General features: G+C 54.6%; 2 protein-coding genes across 2 annotated transcripts in view; one reads left to right on the forward strand and one right to left on the reverse strand.

The window, feature by feature from the left end:
- The window catches only part of LOC137544814 (probable N-acetyltransferase CML1), a 46,626-nt gene that overhangs the window by 12,744 nt on the left and 9,083 nt on the right, over nucleotides 1-24,799 (reverse strand). The window lies entirely within an intron of this gene.
- Nucleotides 12,256-22,459, forward strand: LOC137544810 (N-acetyltransferase 8-like). Its single transcript, XM_068265899.1, has 2 exons — nucleotides 12,256-12,273; nucleotides 21,779-22,459. The coding sequence occupies exon 2, from the start codon at nucleotides 21,788-21,790 to the stop codon at nucleotides 22,457-22,459; it is 672 nt and encodes a 223-aa protein (XP_068122000.1). The 5' UTR covers nucleotides 12,256-12,273; nucleotides 21,779-21,787.

A 24,799-nucleotide genomic window follows, 5' to 3' on the forward strand; every position in this document is an offset into this window, starting at 1 on the left:
GTGTACAGAGCATGGAGCAGCTGCGTGTGTACAGAGCATGGAGCAGCAGCGTGTGTGTACAGAGCATGGAGCAGCAGCATGTGTACAGAGCATGGAACAGCAGCTTGTGTACAGAGCATGGAGCAGCAGTGTGTGTACAGAGCATGGAGCAGCTGTGTGTGTACAGAGCATGGAGCAGCAGCGTGTGTACAGAGCATGGAGCAGCAGCGTGTGTACAGAGCATGGAGCAGCAGCGTGTGTGTACAGAGCATGGAGCAGCAGCGTGTGAGCAGAGCATGGAGCAGCAGCGTGTGTACAGAGCATTGAGCAGCAGCGTGTGTACAGAGCATGGAGCAGCAGCATGTGTACAGAGCATTGAGCAGTGTGTGTAGAGAGCATGGAGCAGCAGTGTGTGTACAGAGCATGGAGCAGCAGTGTGTGTACAGAGCATGGAGCAGCAGTGTGTGTACAGAGCATGGAGCAGCAGCGTGTGTGTACAGGGCATGGAGCAGGAGTGTGTGTACCGAGCATGGAGCAGCAGTGTGTACAAAGCATTGAGTAGCGTGTGTACAGAGCATGGAGCAGCAGCGTGTGTACAGAGCATGGAGCAGCAGTGTGTGTACAGAGCATGGAGCAGCAGCGTGTGTACAGCGCATGCAGCAGCATGTGTACAGCGCATGCAGCAGCGTGTGTACATAGCATGGAGCAGCAGCGTGTGTACAGAGTATGGAGCAGCAGCGTGTGTACAGAGCATGGAGCAGCAGCGTGTGTACAGAGCATGGAGCAGCAGCGTGTGTAAAGAACATGGAGCAGCAGCGTGTGTACAGAGCATGGAGCAGCAGCGTGTGTAAAGAACATGGAGCAGCAGTGTGTGTACAGAGCATGGAGCATCAGCATGTGTACAGAGCATGGAGCAGCAGCGTGTGTACAGAGCATGGAGCAGCAGCGTGTGTACAGAGCATGGAGCAGCAGTGTGTGTACAGAGCATGGAGCAGCAGTGTGTACAGAGCATGGAGCAGCAGCGTGTGTGTACAGGGCATGGAGCAGCAATGTGTGTACCGAGCATGGAGCAGCAGTGTGTACAGAGCATTGAGTAGCGTGTGTACAGAGCATGGAGCAGCAGCGTGTGTACAGAGCATGGAGCAGCAGTGTGTGTACAGAGCATGGAGCAGCAGCGTGTGTACAGCGCATGCAGCAGCGTGTGTGCAGAGCATGGAGCAGCAGCGTGTGTACAGAGCATGGAGCAGCAGTGTGTGTACAGAGCATGGAGCAGCAGCCTGTGTACAGAGCATGGAGCAGCAGCGTGTGTACAGAGCATGGAGCAGCAGCCTGTGTACAGAGCATAGAGCACCAGTGTATGTACAGAGCATGGAGCAGCAGCGTGTGTACAGCGCATGCAGCAGGCTGTGTACAGTGCATGCAGCAGCGTGTGTACAGAGCATGGAGCAGCAGCGTGTGTACAGAGCATGGAGCAGCAGCATGTGTACAGAGCATGGAGCAGCAGCGTGTGTACAGAGCATTGAGCAGTGTGTGTACAGAGCATGGAGCAGCAGTGTGTGTACAGAGCATGGAGCAGCAGTGTGTGTACAGCGCATGGAGCAGCAGTGTGTGTACAGAGCATTGAGTAGCGTGTGTACAGAGCATGGAGCAGCAGCGTGTGTACAGAGCATGGAGCAGCAGTGTGTGTACAGAGCATGGAGCAGCAGCGTGTGTACAGCGCATGCAGCAGCGTGTGTACAGAGCATGGAGCAGCAGCGTGTGTACAGAGCATGGAGCAGCAGCGTGTGTACAGAGCATGGAGCAGCAGCGTGTGTACAGAGCATGGAGCAGCAGCGTGTGTACAGAGCATGGAGCAGCAGCGTGTGTACAGAGCATGGAGCAGCAGCGTGTGTACAGAGCATGGAGCAGCAGCGTGTGTACAGAGCATGAAGCAGCGTGTGTACAGAGCATGGAGCAGCAGCGTGTGTACAGAGCATGGAGCAGCAGTGTGTGTAAAGAACATGGAGCAGCAGTGTGTGTACAGAGCATGGAGCAGCAGCGTGTGTACAGAGCATGGAGCAGCAGTGTGTGTGCAGACCATGGAGCAGCAGCGTGTGTACAGAGCATGGAGCAGCAGCGTGTGTACAGACCATGGAGCAGCAGCGTGTGTACAGGGCATGGAGCAGCAGCCTGTGTACTGAGCATGGAGCAGTAGCGAGTGTACAGAGCATGGAGCAGCAGCGTGTGTGCACAGCATGGAGCAGCAGCGGGTGTACAGAGCATGTAGCAGCAGCGTGTGTACAGAGCATGGAGCAGCAGTGTGGTTACAGAGCATGGAGCAGCAGTGTGTGTACAGAGCATGGAGCAACGGTGTGTACAGAGCATGGAGCAGCAGTGTGTGTGTACAGACCATGGAGCAGCAGCGTGTGTAAAGAGCATGGAGCAGCAGCGTGTACAGACCATGGAGCAGCAGCGTGTGTACAGAGCACGGAGCAGCAGCGTGTGTACAGTGCATGGAGCAGCAGCGTGTGTACATAGCATGGAGCAGCAGTGTGTGTACAGAGCATGGAGCAGCAGCGTGTGTACAGAGCATGGAGCAGCAGCGTGTGTACAGAGCATGGAGCAGCAGCGTGTGTACAGCGCATGCAGCAGCGTGTGTACATAGCATGAAGCAGCAGCGTGTGTACAGAGCATGGAACAGCAGCGTGTGTACAGAGCATGGAGCAGCAGCGTGTGTACAGAGCATGGAGCAGCAGCGTGTGTACAGAGCATGGAGCAGCAGCGTGTGTAAAGAACATGGAGCAGCAGCGTGTGTACAGAGCATGGAGCAGCAGTGTGTGTACAGAGCATTGAGTAGCGTGTGTACAGAGCATGGAGCAGCAGCGTGTGTACAGAGCATGGAGCAGCAGTGTGTGTACAGAGCATGGAGCAGCAGCGTGTGTACAGCGCATGCAGCAGCGTGTGTACAGCGCATGCAGCAGCGTGTGTACAGAGCATGGAGCAGCAGCGTGTGTACAGAGCATGGAGCAGCAGCGTGTGTACAGAGCATTGAGCAGTGTGTGTACAGAGCATGGAGCAGCAGCGTGTGTACAGAGCATGGAGCAGCAGCGTGTGTACAGAGCATGGAGCAGCAGCGTGTGTACAGAGCATGAAGCAGCGCGTGTACAGAGCATGGAGCAGCAGCGTGTGTACAGAGCATGGAGCAGCAGTGTGTGTAAAGAACATGGAGCAGCAGTGTGTGTACAGAGCATGGAGCAGCAGCGTGTGTACAGAGCATGGAGCAGCAGTGTGTGTGCAGACCATGGAGCAGCAGCGTGTGTACAGAGCATGGAGCAGCAGCGTGTGTACAGACCATGGAGCAGCAGCGTGTGTACAGGGCATGGAGCAGCAGCCTGTGTACTGAGCATGGAGCAGTAGCGAGTGTACAGAGCATGGAGCAGCAGCGTGTGTGCACAGCATGGAGCAGCAGCGGGTGTACAGAGCATGGAGCAGCAGCGTGTGTACAGAGCATGGAGCAGCAGTGTGGTTACAGAGCATGGAGCAGCAGTGTGTGTACAGAGCATGGAGCAACAGTGTGTACAGAGCATGGAGCAGCAGTGTGTGTGTACAGACCATGGAGCAGCAGCGTGTGTAAAGAGCATGGAGCAGCAGCGTGTACAGACCATGGAGCAGCAGCGTGTGTACAGAGCACGGAGCAGCAGCGTGTGTACAGCGCATGCAGCAGCGTGTGTACATAGCATGAAGCAGCAGCGTGTGTACAGAGCATGGAACAGCAGCGTGTGTACAGAGCATGGAGCAGCAGCGTGTGTACAGAGCATGGAGCAGCAGCGTGTGTACAGAGCATGGAGCAGCAGCGTGTGTAAAGAACATGGAGCAGCAGCGTGTGTACAGAGCATGGAGCAGCAGCGTGTGTACAGAGCATGGAGCAGCAGCGTGTGTACAGAACATGGAGCAGCAGCGTGTGTACAGAGCATGGAGCAGCAGTGTGTAAACAAAGCATGGAGCAGCAGCCTGTGTACAGAGCATGGAGCAGCAGCGTGTGTACAGAGCATGGAGCAGCAGCCTGTGTACAGAGCATAGAGCAGCAGTGTATGTACAGAGCATGGAGCAGCAGCGTGTGTACAGCGCATGCAGCAGGCTGTGTACAGTGCATGCAGCAGCGTGTGTACAGAGCATGGAGCAACAGCGTGTGTACAGAGTATGGAGCAGCAGCGTGTGTACAGAGCATTGAGCAGTGTGTGTACAGAGCATGGAGCAGCAGTGTGTGTACAGAGCATGGAGCAGCAGCGTGTGTACAGGGCATGGAGCAGCAGTGTGTACAGGGCATGGAGCAGCAGTGTGTGTACCGAGCATGGAGCAGCAGTGTGTACAGAGCATGGAGCAGCAGCGTGTGTACAGAGCATGGAGCAGCAGTGTGTGTACAGAGCATGGAGCAGCAGCGTGTGTACAGAGCATGGAGCAGCAGTGTGTGTACAGAGCATGGAGCAGCAACGTGTGTACAGAGCATGGAGCAGCAGCGTGTGTACAGAGCATGCAGCAGTGTGTGTACAGCGCATGCAGCAGCGTGTGTACAGAGCATGGAGCAGCAGCGTGTGTAAAGAGCATGGAGCAGCAGCCTGTGTACGGAGCATGGAGCAGCAGCGTGTGTACAGAGCATGGAGCAGCAGCGTGTGTACAGAGCATGGAGCAGCAGCGTGTGTACAGAGTATGGAGCAGCAGCGTGTGTACAGAGCATTGAGCAGTGTGTGTACAGAGCATGGAGCAGCAGTGTGTGTACAGAGCATGGAGCAGCAGCGTGTGTACAGAGCATGGAGCAGCAGTGTGTGTACAGAGCATGGAGCAGCAGCGTGTGTACAGAGCATGGAGCAGCAGTGTGTGTACAGAGCATGGAGCAGCAGCGAGTGTACAGAGCATGCAGCAGTGTGTGTACAGCGCATGCAGCAGCGTGTGTACAGAGCATGGAGCAGCAGCGTGTGTACAGAGCATGGAGCAGCAGCCTGTGTACGGAGCATGGAGCAGCAGCATGTGTACAGAGCATGGAGCAGCAGCGTGTGTACAGAGCATGGAGCAGCAGCGTGTGTACAGAGCATGGAGCAGCAGCGTGTGTACAGAGCATGGAGCAGCAGCGTGTGTACAGAGCATGAAGCAGTGTGTGTACAGAGCATGGAGCAGCAGCGTGTGTACAGAGCATGGAGCAGCAGCGTGTGTAAAGAACATGGAGCAGCAGTGTGTGTACAGAGCATGGAGCAGCAGCGTGTGTACAGAGCATGGAGCAGCAGTGTGTGTGCACAGCATGGAGCAGCAGCGGGTGTACAGAGCATGGAGCAGCAGCGTGTGTACAGAGCACGGAGCAGCAGTGTGGTTACAGAGCATGGAGCAGCAGTGTGTGTACAGAGCATGGAGCAGCAGTGTGTACAGAGCATGGAGCAGCAGTGTGTGTGTACAGACCATGGAGCAGCAGCGTGTGTAAAGAGCATGGAGCAGCAGCGTGTGTACAGACCATGGAGCAGTGTGTGTACAGAGCACGGAGCAGCAGCGTGTGTACAGTGCATGGAGCAGCAGCGTGTGTACAGAGCATGGAGCAGCAGCGTGTGTACAGAGCATGGAGCAGCAGTGTGGTTACAGAGCATGGAGCAGCAGTGTGTGTACAGAGCATGGAGCAGCAGTGTGTACAGAGCATGGAGCAGCAGTGTGTGTGTACCGACCATGGAGCAGCAGCGTGTGTAAAGAGCATGGAGCAGCAGCGTGTGTACAGACCATGGAGCAGCGTGTGTACAGAGCACGGAGCAGCAGCGTGTGTACAGTGCATGGAGCAGCAGCGTGTGTACATAGCATGGAGCAGCAGCGTGTGTACAGAACATGGAGCAGCAGCGTGTGTACAGAGCATGGAGCAGCAGCGTGTGTACAGAGCATGGAGCAGCAGCGTGTGTACAGAGCATGGAGCAGCAGCGTGTGTACAGCGCATGCAGCAGCGTGTGTACATAGCATGGAGCAGCAGCGTGTGTACAGAGCATGGAACAGCAGCGTGTGTACAGAGCATGGAGCAGCAGCGTGTGTACAGAGCATGGAGCAGCAGCGTGTGTACAGAGCATGGAGCTGCAGCGTGTGTACAGAGCATGGAGCAGCAGCGTGTGTAAAGAACATGGAGCAGCAGCGTGTGTACAGAGCATGGAGCAGCAGCGTGTGTACAGAGCATGGAGCAGCAGCGTGTGTACAGAACATGGAGCAGCAGCGTGTGTACAGAGCATGGAGCAGCAGTGTGTGTACAGAGCATGGAGCAGCAGCCTGTGTACAGAGCATGGAGCAGCAGCGTGTGTACAGAGCATGGAGCATCAACCTGTGTACAGAGCATAGAGCAGCAGTGTATGTACAGAGCATGGAGCAGCAGCGTGTGTACAGCGCATGCAGCAGGCTGTGTACAGTGCATGCAGCAGCGTGTGTACAGAGCATGGAGCAGCAGCGTGTGTACAGAGCATGGAGCAGCAGCGTGTGTACAGAGTATGGAGCAGCAGCGTGTGTACAGAGCATTGAGCAGTGTGTGTACAGAGCATGGAGCAGCAGTGTGTGTACAGAGCATGGAGCAGCAGCGTGTGTACTGAGCATGGAGCAGCAGTGTGTACAGAGCATCGAGCAGCAGTGTGTGTACCCAGCATGGAGCAGCAGTGTGTACAGAGCATTGAGTAGCGTGTGTACAGAGCATGGAGCAGCAGCGTGTGTACAGAGCATGGAGCAGCAGTGTGTGTACAGAGCATGGAGCAGCAGCATGTGTACAGAGCATGGAGCAGCAGTGTGTGTACAGAGCAATGAAAAGATTGCGTCTCTCAGCTCGCCATTTGTTGCTGAATATTCTTCAATAACTGCTCGCCCTAGTGCCTGGCATCTCCTCCCTCTCCTTTTCCACCACGTGGTCTCGCAGCGGTGTGACAGGAAGGTGAGAGAGATACAATCACTGCTCGCCCTAGTGCCTGGCATCTCCTCCCTCTCCTCTTCCACCACGTGGTCTCGCAGCGGTGTGACAGGATGGTGAGAGAGATACAATCACTGCTCGCCCTAGTGCCTGGCATCTCCTCCCTCTCCTCTTCCACCACGTGGTCTCGCAGCGGTGTGACAGGAAGGTGAGAGAGATACAATCACTGCTCGCCCTAGTGCCTGGCATCTCCTCCCTCTCCTCTTCCACCACGTGGTCTCGCAGCGGTGCGACAGGAAGGTGAGAGAGATACAATCACTGCTCGCCCTAGTGCCTGGCATCTCCTCCCTCTCCTCTTCCACCACGTGGCCTCGCAGCGGTGCGACAGGATGGTGAGAGAGATACAATCACTGCTCGCCCTAGTGCCTGGCATCTCCTCCCTCTCCTCTTCCACCACGTGGTCTCGCAGCGGTGTGACAGGAAGGTGAGAGAGATACAATCACTGCTCGCCCTACTGCCTGGCATCTCCTCCCTCTCCTCTTCCACCACGTAATCTCGCAGCGGTGCGACAGGAAGGTGAGAGAGATACAATCACTGCTCACCCTAGTGCCTGGCATCTCCTCCCTCTCCTCTTCCACCACGTGGTCTCGCAGCGGTGCGACAGGAAGGTGAGAGAGATACAATCACTGCTCGCCCTAGTGCCTGGCATCTCCTCCCTCTCCTCTTCCACCACGTGGTCTCGCAGCGGTGTGACAGGAAGGTGAGAGAGATACAATCACTGCTCGCCCTAGTGCCTGGCATCTCCTCCCTCTCCTCTTCCACCACGTGGTCTCGCAGCGGTGTGACAGGATGGTGAGAGAGATACAATCACTGCTCGCCCTAGTGCCTGGCATCTCCTCCCTCTCCTCTTCCACCACGTGGTCTCGCAGCGGTGTGACAGGAAGGTGAGAGAGATACAATCACTGCTCGCCCTAGTGCCTGGCATCTCCTCCCTCTCCTCTTCCACCACGTGGTCTCGCAGCGGTGTGACAGGAAGGTGAGAGAGATACAATCACTGCTCGCCCTAGTGCCTGGCATCTCCTCCCTCTCCTCTTCCACCACGTGGTCTCGCAGCGGTGTGACAGGAAGGTGAGAGAGATACAATCACTGCTCGCCCTAGTGCCTGGCATCTCCTCCCTCTCCTCTTCCACCACGTGGTCTCGCAGCGGTGCGACAGGAAGGTGAGAGAGATACAATCACTGCTCGCCCTAGTGCCTGGCATCTCCTCCCTCTCCTCTTCCACCACGTGGCCTCGCAGCGGTGCGACAGGATGGTGAGAGAGATACAATCACTGCTCGCCCTAGTGCCTGGCATCTCCTCCCTCTCCTCTTCCACCACGTGGTCTCGCAGCGGTGTGACAGGAAGGTGAGAGAGATACAATCACTGCTCGCCCTAGTGCCTGGCATCTCCTCCCTCTCCTCTTCCACCACGTGGTCTCGCAGCGGTGCGACAGGAAGGTGAGAGAGATACAATCACTGCTCACCCTAGTGCCTGGCATCTCCTCCCTCTCCTCTTCCACCACGTGGTCTCGCAGCGGTGCGACAGGAAGGTGAGAGAGATACAATCACTGCTCGCCCTAGTGCCTGGCATCTCCTCCCTCTCCTCTTCCACCACGTGGTCTCGCAGCGGTGTGACAGGAAGGTGAGAGAGATACAATCACTGCTCGCCCTAGTGCCTGGCATCTCCTCCCTCTCCTCTTCCACCACGTGGTCTCGCAGCGGTGTGACAGGATGGTGAGAGAGATACAATCACTGCTCGCCCTAGTGCCTGGCATCTCCTCCCTCTCCTCTTCCACCACGTGGTCTCGCAGCGGTGTGACAGGAAGGTGAGAGAGATACAATCACTGCTCGCCCTAGTGCCTGGCATCTCCTCCCTCTCCTCTTCCACCACGTGGTCTCGCAGCGGTGCGACAGGAAGGTGAGAGAGATACAATCACTGCTCGCCCTCGTGCCTGGCATCTCCTTCCTCTCCTCTTCCACCACGTGGCCTCGCAGCGGTGCGACAGGATGGTGAGAGAGATACAATCACTGCTCGCCCTAGTGCCTGGCATCTCCTCCCTCTCCTCTTCCACCATGTGGTCTCGCAGCGGTGTGACAGGAAGGTGAGAGAGATACAATCACTGCTCGCCCTAGTGCCTGGCATCTCCTCCCTCTCCTCTTCCACCACGTGGTCTCGCAGCGGTGCGACAGGAAGGTGAGAGAGATACAATCACTGCTCACCCTAGTGCCTGGCATCTCCTCCCTCTCCTCTTCCACCACGTGGTCTCGCAGCGGTGCGACAGGAAGGTGAGAGAGATACAATCACTGCTCGCCCTAGTGCCTGGCATCTCCTCCCTCTCCTCTTCCACCACGTGGCCTCGCAGCGGTGCGACAGGAAGGTGAGAGAGATACAATCACTGCTGGCCCTAGTGCCTGGCATCTCCTCCCTCTCCTCTTCCACCACGTGGCCTTGCAGCGGTGCGACAGGAAGGTGAGAGAGATACAATCACTGCTCGCCCTAGTGCCTGGCATCTCCTCCCTCTCCTCTTCCACCACGTGGTCTCGCAGCGGTGTGACAGGAAGGTGAGAGAGATACAATCACTGCTCGCCCTAGTGCCTGGCATCTCCTCCCTCTCCTCTTCCACCACGTGGCCTCGCAGCGGTGCGACAGGAAGGTGAGAGAGATACAATCACTGCTCGCCCTAGTGCCTGGCATCTCCTCCCTCTCCTCTTCCACCACGTGGCCTCGCTGCGGTGCGACAGGAAGGTAAGAGAGATACAAGGTTTCTTCTCCTGCAGGTAGTCTGCTCTTTCTGCTGGGTGGGGGGAGCACAGGAGAGAGGGGGCTTCCATAACACGCTAAGCTTGTCTGCTATTTACCAGACACACACAGGCGGTCACCTTGCCCTGTGGAGTGTAATGTGCTCTGGGGAATAAGCCACAGTATTTGTCAGGCTCAGTTAACCCTTGCAGCACAGGCAGCAAGCACTTCAGGCTGTGATTTTCTCAGATGGCTCTCCCTCACAGCTCCCAACTGTCCCTGTTTTGGAGACAAGTCTATCTTTGGGAACCCTGTCCCTCTTACTTCCTCATTCGTCCCTCGTTCCCTCTTTCAGGACTCCTGTACAGATCTCTGTAAATATATGTATTTTACTACTGAAAATGTGTTTGAATGAACTTTATTCCCAATCTTTATATTAACCACTTGAGGATCACAGTGTTAAACCCCCTAAAGACGAGGCACATTTTCACTAAAATGGCCACTGCAGCTCCATGCAAAGTTTACTTCAAGATAACATTGGCTGTCCATTCTTTTCTAATCCCCTCCAAACAAGATTTTGCATTCAAGGCAGAAGATATTCTGCAACCTAGGTCGTTTAACAATAGAGCTTGATCCTCTATCTCCGTCAGTTCCAACCAGTCTTGTTCAGGGTTTTTTTACTGACAGCCAGGGCTGAAAACATCTACTTCTATTAGAGCTTGCTGGTTAGTCTGTACCTCTCGGTGTTACAAGCCCTACTCCATAGAGCCAAATTAATCCATGCCATGCACTGATGAGGATCAAACAATCCGAAACAGTCTGTATGCATGTTGGATTATTATGGCTCTGTACAATTTAACAAGCTGACACATCATTACATTCCATCGGTTCTGGAGGTGTGTTTAGCTTCTAAGGGTAGAATGGTTAATTTGCATATATTCAGCAGTGGTGCCTGGGAGACATCTCGAGCTCACTCCAACCTGAATTATCGCAAATTCTTTCTGTTTTAAGAAAACAAACTTTCTTAGTAAGGGGGCTTTTAGGACCATTGTAGTCCCCTACACACTCCAATGAGTTCTGGGTCACCATGAGCTTGCTGGTTAGTCTGTACCTCTCTATTAGAAAGTGTATTTGAATGTCTATAAATCATATCTCAATTTTAATAATATTCTCATTGATACACTTCTATATCATACACTCGGATCTTCAAGTTCTGTTCCTAAGGAAAGGGAAATTATGCTTATTTTTATTTGATCATATACAATTCGATTAATTGATGATCGCCATATTGGAAATACTGACCATTTAAATCCACTTTTTAAGTTTTTACTGCTTCATTGTTTTTGCTCAATGACACATTCATTGAAGTATGCCAGAGCTAAAATCTATATACTATTGACTCTTTCTCTTTCCTGCTCTCAGAATCCATTTTCTGCTAGGAAAGTGTTTTATGGTTGTAATTCCCTATCAGTGAGGGTCACGCTGTAGTCTGACCCACTCCTGACTCAGACAGGTAGTGTCACTTACATACCTGATGTTTAACTCTTTCAGGCAGAGAAAGAAAAAAAGGAACACAGCATAGTTATTTGTGTGCTAGGCACTGTACATACACATGTCTATCTCATCATGTCACATGTCACTTCGGGTATCCTTAAAGTCAAGAATAGGTTCCTCTTTATAAATACAGTCAAATTATCAGTAGGACCTATAAGTCTGAACCCTTGAATGAAATGCTACTATTTACATGAAGGCCCCCCACCAATTTGACACGTTTCACCCCCCCTTAATTGGAGGCTTCATCAGGGGAAAAAGTACATAGTGCTAAGGCTAAGGAACACAGCCTAGTTATTTGTATGCTAGGCAGTGTACATAAACATGTCTATCTCATTATGTCACATCGGGTATCCTTAGCGGTAACCCTAAGTCAGGCTCGGGAGAGGGCAGTAATTCAGAGTTGGATCCATCAGAGGTGTGGAATGTGCAGGGCTGCTGCAGATCTATCAATCGGTATGATTTTTAGGGTCTGAAAGTTTGGTAAAAAATTGCACCGCTTTTGGAAAAAAATCTGGAAATAATCCTACCGCCAGGGAGGTTAAGATGTATAAAGAGAGTGTTAGGCAAGATAGAAAACTGAGGAGACAAGCGAGAAATACGTTTCTCCTGGTCAAGAAAATGAGAGTTAAATCCCATATCTTAGCCTATATTTAGTGTCTGGGATCCCTGCAGGTGTGGAGGAGGTGTCTATACGTTGCTGCAGGCACTATATCTGTCTCTGGTCTCCTTCCTCTGGCCGGAGGTTATATAGTTTCCATATGTTCCTCCAGCCTCTGACACGTCATGCACAACACACATTCCCTGTCCATCAGAGAGCTCACTCAGTGACCAGAGCTGGGACCATCACCATGTCCACCAGTCGTGTCCTCTTCTCAACCCTAAAGTCCATGTTTAACACGTGGTGAGGTCTTCTGCTTGGCCAGAGAGGAGAGGGGAGCCTGGAAGATCTGACTTTTGGAGGATTCAAATAAAACATTCAGAAGCAGATGAGCCAGAGGAACTCAGTGGAGACCTCCACATATGCTGAGATGTGCTCTATCTGAAGGACGTTCTCCACAGCCAGAAGACCATCACTTGTGAGTATTATGAGGCGTATAAGTTGTTTGCTGAGATGTCTTATGAAGATGAACATTTTTAGAGGAATGTTTTGAAGTTTTACAGAAACGATTTAGACTCCTAGGGAGTTATTGCTGCTTGGAGCACTTGTGGCTTACATGTCTGACCTCCCCATATTCCACCTTGGAAGTCCAGGCATTGTTATCTTTGGGGCAATATTGCTTGATGTTCCCAACCTTGGAGAGATGAATGAACCTGATCTCCCCTCTCTGCTCATAAAGGCCATTGTTGGCAGATCTGTAACCCCAACTCCTGTAGATGTCAGTGGGAAGCTTTTGTCCTGTGGGTAGGTGAGGTATCAAATTCACTTTAATTGCAGTGCTTGTTGTTCTGATCTTACATATAAAGGCTGCAAAGAGATCAGTGATGTTAGTCCTACCTCACCACACACTACAGATCAGGATTGGAGAAATGAGCTCTTGTGCCAGGACTCAAGAGGACTTAGCACTGATTCCTGGAGCAAGAGCTCATATTTCCAATCTTGGTATGTGAGGTATGCTTGCCCTGTCCTCTGCCTAGCCCACCCAGTGCTAAGACCACGAGGTGTGGCTGGCCTGTGCAGTAGTATGGACATATTGGGACTTCAGTGTGAAAAGCCAAGCCGGATCGTGTCCATGCTCCTGGCTAGTCAGACGCTCCTGCGGAAGCGCGGACGTGATCTGTCCTCTGATCTGGGGACAAGGGCTTGTCAAAGGTTTTCTGCTGGACCCAGCGGAGGAGCGCGATGGGAAATCTGGATTGCCCAAAGGCTTCCCTCTACCTAGTTAAACAACTTTAACTAGAGGGTTATGGAGGCAGCTATATTTATTTCCTGTTAAAGAATTCCAGTTGCCTGGCTGTCCTGCTGATCTCTCTGGCTGCAGTAGTGTCTGAATAACACCATAAACAAGCATGCAGCTAATCTAGTCAGAAACACCTGATCTCCATGCTTGTTCCGGGTCTATGGCTTAAAGTAGAGGCAGTCGGGCAGAGAATTATCCTACGTACACACTTGCAATAACGATGGTTTGTAAGGAACGATAGTTACCAGACGAACAATATTGGAACTATTGGAATGCAACGATGGGATGCAGCAATCATCATACACATATTAACGACCATTCTCGCAGAAAAGAACAATACGAGGGAAAGTTACATATATATATATATATATATATATAAAAACACAAACATGGGGTTACAATAGATACAAAAATATGATATTTAGCTTGAAAACAGAGTTGATGTAAAATGTGTAATGTAACAATCGTTACGGGCCGCGCTGCACAGGAAGTACGGAAGCTGGGCAGAATACAACGCAGGCGCATTGGCCCTTGTAACGATCGTTGTCGGCCGATGTCTGTACACACTATAGTTTTGTAACAATTGTCATTCAATATGATCCGTCCTGTCGGATTCTTCCATCGTGCCGATATCGTTCGTTCCTCGTTGTACTTAATGATCGTTTGGTAAAGTTCTTTCCCCGATTGTCGGCAGACCGATCGTTAAGCTGCTGTTACAAACGACCATAGTGGCAAGTGTGTACATAGCATTAGCAGGACAGCCAGGCAACTGGTATTGCTTAAAAGGAAATGAGTATAGCCGTCTCCATCTGTCATCATCTGTCCTGTCAGCCCCCAAAGTACAAACTTTTTTCCCTACCTGCTCCCTTTAAAGGACCACTCCAGCAAAAAAATGAGCAGTTAAAAGAAAGGACAGGTTTTGGACTAGTCCATGTCCTCATGGGGGATTCTCACAGTTTTCTTTGTTTTCAGAAGCATTCCCTGAATGGTAGTTGCCAAGTTGGTATCTTACTGTTTTGGCAGTTAAACTGATATTCAAGAAATCTTTTGAAAACACAGAAAACCCTGAGAATCCCCCATAAGGAGATGGACTAATCCACAACATGTTGGTTCTGTCAGATTTGAACTGCTTCCTGTTTTGGCTAGAGTGGTAATAAGTCAGTTGTATGGGGCGGTGGAATTAGGCCAGTCACATGTATGTAAAGTTCCAGCCTATAGAAGGGAAGAGGCGCAGATTGGTCACTGGATCACATGACTTCCTGGAGGGAACGTTGGCCACTAGAGCGGGGTAATCAGATGCCAGTCACATGACTCTCTTCCTGGAGGGAACGCTCACCACTGGAGCGGGGTAATCAGATGCCAGTCACATGACTCTCTTCCTGGAGGGAACGCTCACCACTGGAGCGGGGTAATCAGATGCCAGTCACATGACTCTCTTCCTGGAGGTAACGCTCGCCACTGGAGCGGGGTAATTAGATGCCAGTCACATGACTCTCTTCCTGGAGGGAACGCTCACCACTGGAGCGGGGTAATCAGATGCCAGTCACATGACTCTCTTCCTGGGGGGAACGCTGGCCACTGGAGCGGGGTAATCAGATGCCAGTCACATGACTCTCTTCCTGGGGGGGGGGGGGAACGCTCACCACTGGAGCAGGGTAATCAGATGCCAGTCACATGACTCTCTTCCTGGGGGGGGGGGGGAACGCTCACCACTGGAGCGGGGTAATCAGATGCCAGTCACATGACTCTCCTCCTGGGGGGGAACGCTCACCACTGGAGCGGGGAAATCAGATGCCAGTCACATGACTCTCCTCCTGGGAGGGAACGCTCACCACTGGAGTGGGGTAATGAGATGCCAGTCACATGACTCTCCTCCTGGAGGGAACGCTGGCCACTGGAGCCGGGTAATCAGATGCCAGTCACATGACTCTCCTCCTGGGGGGGGAACGCTCGCCACTGGAGCGGGGTAATCAGATGCCAGTCACATGACTCTCCTCCTGGGAGGGAACGCTCACCACTGGAGCGGGGTAATGAGATGCCAGTCACATGACTTTCCTCCTGGAGGGAACGCTGGCCACTGGAGCCGGGTAATCAGATGCCAGTCACATGACTCTCCTCCTGGGGGGGGGAACGCTCACCACTGGAGCGGGGTAATCAGATGCCAGTCACATGAATCTCCTCCTGGGGGGGAATGCTCACCACTGGAGCGGGGAAATCAGATGCCAGTCACATGACTCTCCTTCTAGGGGGGGAACGCTGGCAACTGGAGTGGGGTAATCAGATGCCAGTCACATGACTCTCCTCCTGGGGGGGGAACGCTCACCACTGGAGCGGGGTAATCAGATGCCAGTCACATGACTCTCCTCCTGGGGGGGAACGCTTTGGAGCGGGGTAATCAGATGCCAGTCACATGACTCTCCTCCTGGGGGGGGGAACGCTTGCCACTGGAGCGGGGTAATCAGATGCCAGTCACATGACTCTCCTCCTGGGGGGAACGCTCGCCACTGGAGCGGGGTAATGAGATGCCAGTCACATGACTCTCCTTCTGGGGGGGAACGCTTGCCACTGGAGCGGGGTAATCAGATGCCAGTCACATGACTCTCCTCCTGGGGGGGGAACGCTTGCCACTGGAGCGGGGTAATCAGATGCCAGTCACATGACTCTCCTTCTAGGGGTGGAACGCTGGCAACTGGAGTGGGGTAATCAGATGCCAGTCACATGACTCTCCTCCTGGGGGGGAACGCTCACCACTGGAGCGGGGTAATCAGATGCCAGTCACATGACTCTCCTCCTGGGGGGGAACGCTTTGGAGCGGGGTAATCAGATGCCAGTCACATGACTCTCCTCCTGGGGGGGGAACGCTCGCCACTGGAGCGGGGTAATCAGATGCCAGTCACATGACTCTCCTCCTGGGGGGGGGAACGCTTGCCACTGGAGCGGGGTAATCAGATGCCAGTCACATGACTCTCCTCCTGGGGGGAACGCTCGCCACTGGAGCGGGGTAATGAGATGCCAGTCACATGACTCTCCTTCTGGGGGGGAACGCTTGCCACTGGAGCGGGGTAATCAGATGCCAGTCACATGACTCTCCTCCTGGGGGGGGAACGCTTGCCACTGGAGCGGGGTAATCAGATGCCAGTCACATGACTCTCCTTCTAGGGGGGGGAACGCTGGCAACTGGAGTGGGGTAATCAGATGCCAGTCACATGACTCTCCTCCTGGGGGGGAACGCTCACCACTGGAGTGGGGTAATCAGATGCCAGTCACATGACTCTCCTCCTGGGGGGGAACGCTTTGGAGCGGGGTAATCAGATGCCAGTCACATGACTCTCCTCCTGGGGGGGGGGGGGGAACGCTCGCCACTGGAGCGGGGTAATCAGATGCCAGTCACATGACTCTCCTCCTGGGGGGGGGAACGCTTTCCACTGGAGCGGGGTAATCAGATGCCAGTCACATGAATCTCCTTCTAGGGGGGGGAACGCTGGCAACTGGAGTGGGGTAATCAGATGCCAGTCACATGACTCTCCTCCTGGGGGGGAACGCTCACCACTGGAGCGGGGTAATCAGATGCCAGTCACATGACTCTCCTCCTGGGGGGGAACGCTTTGGAGCGGGGTAATCAGATGCCCGTCACATGACTCTCCTCCTGGGGGGGGGGGAACGCTTGCCACTGGAGCGGGGTAATGAGATGGCAGTCACACGACTCTCCTTCTGGGGGGGAACGCTTGCCACTGGAGCGGGGTAATCAGATGCCAGTCACATGACTCTCCTCCTGGGGGGGAACGCTTGCCACTGGAGCGGGGTAATCAGATGCCAGTCACATGACTCTCTTCCTGGGGGGGGGAACGCTCGCCACTGGAGCGGGGAAATGAGATGGCAGTCACATGACTCTCCTCCTGGGGGGGGGGGGGGGGGAACGCTCGCCACTGGAGCGGGGTAATCAGATGCCAGTCACATGACTCTCCTGCTGGGGGGGAACGCTCACCACTGGAGCGGGGTAATCAGATGCCAGTCACATGACTCTCCTCCTGGGAGGGAACGCTCACCACTGGAGCGGGGTAATGAGATGCCAGTCACATGACTCTCCTGCTGGGGGGGAACGCTTGCCACTGGAGCGGGGTAATCAGATGCTAGTCACATGACTCTCCTCCTGGGGGGGAACGCTTTCCACTGGAGCGGGGTAATCAGATGCCAGTCACATGACTCTCCTCCTGGAGGGAACGCTTGCCACTGGAGCGGGGTAATGAGATGCCAGTCACATGACTCTCCTTCTGGGGGGGGGAACGCTCGCCACTGGAGCGGGGTAATCAGATGCCAGTCACATGACTCTCTTCCTGGGGGGAGAACGCTCGCCACTGGAGCGGGGAAATGAGATGCCAGTCACATGACTCTCTTCCTGGGGGGAGAACGCTCGCCACTGGAGCGGGGAAATGAGATGCCAGTCACATGACTCTCCTCCTGGGGGGGGGGGGGAACGCTCACCACTGGAGCGGGGTAATCAGATGCCAGTCACATGACTCTCCTCCTGGGGGGGGGAACGCTCGCCACTGGAGCGGGGTAATCAGATGCCAGTCCTGGCTTGCATGCAAACCTAATGCAATGTTTATACAACTGGAATGATTATTCCCTTCCTAATGCCAGGCAGCACACGTCTTGTATGCAATTTGCATACAAGCTGGAATTAGCATATCATTGAGCAGCTCTAGTCGTGACCCGTATAACGGATCTCATTCCTACGCGGAAGGTCCTGCAGACAGGTGGCCGGCAGGTCCCACCACCGATGGACCATGTGTTACATGGGAGCTGCTCCTAAATGCTGGGGCCCATGGACACCTAGAGCTGAGGGGCTGTCCTCTGGGCCCATGGACACCTAGAGCTGAGGGGCTGTCCTCAGGGCCCATAGACACCTGGAGCTGAGGGGCTGTCCTCTGGGCCTATGGACACCTGGAGCTGAGGGGCTGTCCTCTGGGCCTATGGACACCTGGAGCTCAGGGGCTGTCCTCTGGGCCCATAGACACCTGGTGCTGAGGGGCTGTCCTCTGGGCCCATGGACACCTGGAGCTGAGGGGCTGTCCTCGGGGCCCATTGACACCTGGAGCTCAGGGGCTGTCCTCGGGGCCCATTGACACCTGGAGCTCAGGGGCTGTCCTCGGGGCCCATGGACACCTGGAACTCAGGGGCTGTCCTCGGGGCCCATGGACACCTGGAACTCAGGGGCTGTCCTCGGGGCCCATGGACACCTGGAGCTCAGGGGCTGTCCTCTGGGCCCATAGACACCTGGTGCTGAGGGGCTGTCCTCTGGGCCCATGGACACCTGGAGCTGAGGGGCTGTCCTCGGGGCCCATTGACACCTGGAGCTCAGGGGCTGTCCTCGGGGCCCATGGACACCTGGAACTCAGGGGCTGTCCTCGGGGCCCATGGACACCTGGAACTCAGGGGCTGTCCTCTGGGCCCATGGACACCTGGAGCTCAGGGGCTGTCCTCTGGGCCCATAGACACCTGGAGCTCAGGGGCTGTCTTCTGGGCCCATAGACATCTGGAGCTGAGGGGCTGTCCTCTGGGTCCATGGAAACCTGGAGCTGAGGGGCTGTCCTCTGGGCCCATGGACACTTGAAGCTCAGGGGCTGTCCTCTGGGCCCATGGACACCTGGAGCTCAGGGGCTGTCCTCTGGGCCCATGGACACCTGGAGCTCAGGGGCTGTCCTCTGGGCCCATAGACACCTGGAGCTCAGGGGCTGTCCTCTGGGCCCATAGACACCTGGAGCTGAGGGGCTGTCCTCTGGGCCCATAGACACCTGGAGCTCAGGCTGTCCTCGGGGCCCATAGACACCTGGAGCTCAGGGGCTGTCCTCTGGGCCCATAGACACCTGGAGCTGAGGGGCTGTCCTCTGGGCCCATAGACACCTGGAGCTCAGGCTGTCCTCGGGGCCCATAGACACCTGGAGCTCAGGGGCTGTCCTCTGGGCCCATGGACGCCTGGAGCTCAGGGGCTGTCCTCGGGGCCCATGGACGCCTGGAGCTCAGGGGCTGTCCTCGGGGCCCATGGACGCCTGGAGCTCAGGGGCTGTCCTCGGGGCCCATGGACGCCTGGAGCTCAGGGGCTGTCCTCGGGGCCCATGGACGCCTGGAGCTCAGGGGCTGTCCTCGGGGCCCATGGACGCCTGGAGCTCAGGGGCTGTCCTCGGGGCCCATGGACGCCTGGAGCTCAGGGGCTGTCCTCGGGGCCCATGGACGCCTGGAGCTCAGGGGCTGTCCTCGGGGCCCATGGACGCCTGGAGCTCAGGGGCTGTCCTCGGGGCCCATGGACGCCTGGAGCTCAGGGGCTGTCCTCGGGGCCCATGGACGCCTGGAGCTCAGGGGCTGTCCTCGGGGCCCATGGACGCCTGGAGCTCAGGGGCTGTCCTCGGGGCCCATGGACGCCTGGAGCTCAGGGGCTGTCCTCGGGGCCCATGGACGCCTGGAGCTCAGGGGCTGTCCTCGGGGCCCATGGACGCCTGGAGCTCAGGGGCTGTCCTCGGGGCCCATGGACGCCTGGAGCTCAGGGGCTGTCCTCGGGGCCCATGGACGCCTGGAGCTCAGGGGCTGTCCTCGGGGCCCATGGACGCCTGGAGCTCAGGGGCTGTCCTCGGGGCCCATGGACGCCTGGAGCTCAGGGGCTGTCCTCGGGGCCCATGGACGCCTGGAGCTCAGGGGCTGTCCTCGGGGCCCATGGACGCCTGGAGCTCAGGGGCTGTCCTCGGGGCCCATGGACGCCTGGAGCTCAGGGGCTGTCCTCGGGGCCCATGGACGCCTGGAGCTCAGGGGCTGTCCTCGGGGCCCATGGACGCCTGGAGCTCAGGGGCTGTCCTCGGGGCCCATGGACGCCTGGAGCTCAGGGGCTGTCCTCGGGGCCCATGGACGCCTGGAGCTCAGGGGCTGTCCTCGGGGCCCATGGACGCCTGGAGCTCAGGGGCTGTCCTCGGGGCCCATGGACGCCTGGAGCTCAGGGGCTGTCCTCGGGGCCCATGGACGCCTGGAGCTCAGGGGCTGTCCTCGGGGCCCATGGACACCTGGAGCTCAGGGGCTGTCCTCGGGGCCCATGGACACCTGGAGCTCAGGGGCTGTCCTCGGGGCCCATGGACACCTGGAGCTCAGGCTGTCCTCGGGGCCCATGGACACCTGGAGCTCAGGCTGTCCTCTGGGCCCATGGACACCTGGAGCTCAGGGGCTGTCCTCTGGGCCCATGAACACCTGGAGCTCAGGGGCTGTCCTCTGGGCCCATGGACACCTGGAGCTCAGGGGCTGTCCTCGGGGCCCATGGACACCTGGAGCTCAGGGGCTGTCCTCGGGGCCCATGGACACCTGGAGCTCAGGGGCTGTCCTCGGGGCCCATGGACACCTGGAGCTCAGGGGCTGTCCTCGGGGCCCATGGACACCTGGAGCTCAGGGGCTGTCCTCGGGGCCCATGGACACCTGGAGCTCAGGGGCTGTCCTTTGGGCCCATAGACACCTGGAGCTGAGGGGCTGTCCTCGGGGCCCATGGACACCTGGAGCTGAGGGGCTGTCCTCTGGGCCCATAGACACCTGGATCTTTGGCTGTCCTCAGGGCCCATGGACACCTGGAGCTGAGGGGCTGTCCTCTGGGCCCACAGACACCTGGAGCTCAGGCTGTCCTCGGGGCCCATAGACACCTGGAGCTGAGGGGCTGTCCTCTGGGCCCATGGACACCTGGAGCTCAGGGGCTGTCCTCGGGGCCCATGGACACCTGGAGCTCAGGGGCTGTCCTCTGGGCCCATAGACACCTGGAGCTCAGGGGCTGTCCTCTGGGCCCATAGACACCTGGAGCTCAGGGGCTGTCCTCGGGGCCCATAGACACCTGGAGCTCAGGGGCTGTCCTCGGGGCCCATAGACATATGGAGCTCAGGGGCTGTCCTCGGGGCCCATGCACACTTGGAGCTCAGGGGCTGTCCTCGGGGCCCATGGACACTTTTGAGCTGAGGGGCTGTCCTTGGGGCCCAGTCAGTTTCCCCTCCCTGTATCCGCCTCTCTAGTGGTGTCCTCCTCTGGTGGCAGCTGCTGATGTGATGCCACGTGGTGCTCTGTATGCAGTTCCTGTCGGCTCCTCTGGGGGGTGATCAGGCCCGTTGCACAGGGTTAGTCAGATTTGGAAGGCCAATTTTTACCCTCACCCTGGGAGCAATTTAGTCTAGAAACTGCCCTGTGTGTGTGTGTATATGTGACCCTATCCAACAAGATCTTGTCAGATATGGTCCAGGTTGTAGGCGTGGCCAGGGTTCGGGTGAGGGTGACACAAGAAGCTTCTGGAGCAAACCTGTCCTCACGCCCCACCAGCAGTGCATGGTTTGCAGGTAACCCCACATCTGCACAGAGATAAGTCGTGTCTCAGCCATGCGAGTCAACTAAAAACACAAAACATGAGCTGCTGCTGGGCCATGAAGACGGGTTAGGAACCAGAGGTCTCCCTCTTTAGAGGTAACTATTATAATTGTTTTTTTTCTTTTGTTTCAATCCTCCCTGGCTACACGTTAAGGTGCCCATAGACTGATCAATTTTTACAAAGATCTATGCCCCAACCTGGCAGCCTGATCATAATTTCAATCAATTTGCATCTGAAATTAACATTGAACATGATAAAATTTTATTTGTAAAGCAAAATTTCAGCTGTTTTTCTATACCCCTGCAGGAGGCGGCCATGCCTGGCTTCCATATCCGGCTGTACCAGGACTCTGATTACGAGGTGGTGCGAGACATCTTTGCTCGTGGCACAAAGGAGCACATCAGCCCAGCGTTCTATCACACTCTTAGTCTCCCGTATGTTTGGGGCCTGTTACTGGCCGTGTTCTTTGGTCTTCTGCTGACCACTGGATCCTTCCTCCTTTCTGTCTTGGCTGTGTACGTCTATGTGGCGATGCTATGGCTCCTAAACTGGTATGGCTATGTAGGGTATGTTATTGATACCTTGGAGACCGACCTGCTGGATATTCGGAGATACTATCTGGAGAGGGACGGTTACTGCTTCTGGGTGGCAGAGTCAGAGGGGGAGATTGTGGGCACAGTGGCCGCAATTCCTCCATGTTCTTCTACTGGTGGCAACCATGTGGAGCTGAAGAGACTGTCTGTTCCCACCAGACACCGAGGAAGAGGGATCGGCAAGGCTCTGTGCAGGATGGTCATAGAATACGCCCGGGAGAGGAGCTGTGACGCTGTGGTGTTAGACACCTGCTTGTCTCAGACTGCAGCCCTCAAGCTGTATGAGAAGGTGGGTTTCAAAAGAACGGAGACCACGTATGCATCATTTGTGTTATCAAAGTTCATCGACTTTAGAGTTTTAGCATTTCAATATGACATTGCATTTCACAAATAAATGCCATTTATACATGTGAGTGTCCCTCTTTTTGAATAAAATTTTTGTTTGTGTTGTCTCCTTGATAGGCAAGGCCACCGTTGCCTTTTTTATGATATATATATATATATATATATATATATATTTCCCTCTGGTGCATCTGTTCCTCCCGTTTTGAGTCTTTGTGAATGGGGTATTACAGTGACTTGCAAAAGTATTCGGCCCCCTTGAAGTTTTCCACATTTTGTCACATCACTGCCACAAACATGAATCAATATTATTGGAATTCCACGTGAAAGACCAATGCAAAGTGGTGTACACACGAGAAGTGGAATGAAAAGCATACATGATTCCAAACATTTTTTACAAATAAATAACTGCAAAGTGGTGTGTGCGTAATTATTCAGCCCCCCTGAGTCAATACTTTGTAGAACCACCTTTTGCTGCAATTACAGCTGCCAGTCTTTTAGGGTATGTCTCTACCAGCTTTGCACATCTAGAGACTGAAATCCTTGCCCATTCTTCTTTGCAAAACAGCTCCAGCTCATTCAGATTAGGCCCTGTTCACACTTGCGTTTTTGTGCCAAACGGACCGGATGACCGGACCGGATCCGATCCAGATCCGGTCCAGTTGCATCAGGTAAGTATACGGCTGCAATCCAGATCAGTTTGGTAAAAGTTATAAATAAAACTATATAATTGTTGGGGTCTGGGAGGTTAGTAGAAGGTGCACCTGTAGAATCAGGTCCTCCGCTGTTTAGGCCTCACCTCCACCTCCGACATACTGCCAAACAGCTCCAGCCCAAAGTCACTGCTGCTCCACTCCAGAAATGCTTGGCCCATGTGTCCCCATCCAAAATGGCCACTAGAATACGCATAGGAAGTCAGGTAGAACGTCAGGTGTTTGTAGCCAGTGTGTTCTGTGCTTTCGTTCCCCATAGGTTTCTATATCCGGATGGTGCAGTCAGGCTCCGGTCCGGGTGCGTCGGCCGGATGATCCAGACCCAAAAAATAGCGCATGTTGGAAAAGTGTCCGGAGTCCGGATCCGATCCGGCTCCGTTCTGTACGGAACAGACACATGTGAACGTCCGCATAGACTTTGCATTGCAATGCGGAACGTACGTTCCGTTTGTACAGTATACGGTCCGGATCCGATCAGGCAAATCCGGACAGCGAACGCTAATGTGAACCAGGCCTTAGATGGACAGCGTTTGTGAACAGCAGTTTTCAGATCTTGCCACAGATTCTCGATTGAATTTAGATCTGGACTTTGACTGGGCCATTCTAACACATGGATATGTTTTGTTTTAAACCATTCCATTGTTGCCCTGGCTTTATGTTTAGGGTCGTTGTCCTGCTGGAAGGTGAATCTCCACCCCAGTCTCTAGTCTTTTGCAGACTCCAAGAGGTTATCTTCCAAGGTTGCCCTGTATTTGGCTCCATCCATCTTCCCATCAACTCTGACCAGCTTCCCTGTCCCTGCTGAAGAGAAGCACCCCCAGAGCATGATGCTGCCACCACCATATTTGACAGTGGGGATGGTGTGTTCAGAGTGATGTGCAGTGTTCATTTTATGCCACACATAGCGTTTTGCATTTTGGTCTCATCTGACCAGAGCACCTTCTTCCACATGGTTGCTGTTTCCCCCACATGGCTTGTGACAAACTGCAAACGGGACTTCTTATGCTTTCTGTTAACAACGGCTTTCTTCTTGCCACTCTTCCCTAAAGGCCAACTTTGTGCAGTGCATGACTAATAGTTGTCCTATGGACAGAGTCTCCCGCCTGAGCTGTAGATCTCTGCAGCTCGTCCAGAGTCACCATGGGCCTCTTGACTGCATTTCTGATCAGCGCTCTCCTTGTTCGGCCTGTGAGTTTAGGTGGACGGCCTTGTCTTGGTAGGTTTACAGTTGTGCCATACTCCTTCCATTTCTGAGTGATCGCTTGAACAGTGCTCCTTGGGATGTTCAAGGCTTTGGAAATCTTTTTGTAGCCTAAGCCTGCTTTAAATTTCTCAATAACTTGATCCCTGACCTGTCTTGTGTGTTCTTTGGACTTCACGGTGTTGTTGCTCCCAATATTTTCTTATAAAACCTCTGAGGCCGGCACAGAGCAGCTGTATTTGTACTGACATTAGATTACACACAGGTGCACTCTATTTAGCCATTAGCACTCATCAGGCAATGTCTATAGGCAACTGACTACACTCAGATCAAAGGGGATGAACAATTACACACACCCCACTTTGCAGTTATTTATTTGTAAAAAATGTTTGGAATCATGTATGATTTTCGTTCCACTTCTCATGTGTATACCACTTTGTGTTGGTCTTTCATGTGGAATTCCAATAAAATGGATTCA

The sequence above is a fragment of the Hyperolius riggenbachi genome, chromosome 1, assembly GCF_040937935.1.
Source record: "Hyperolius riggenbachi isolate aHypRig1 chromosome 1, aHypRig1.pri, whole genome shotgun sequence".
In the NCBI taxonomy this organism is placed as follows: Eukaryota; Metazoa; Chordata; class Amphibia; order Anura; family Hyperoliidae; genus Hyperolius; species Hyperolius riggenbachi.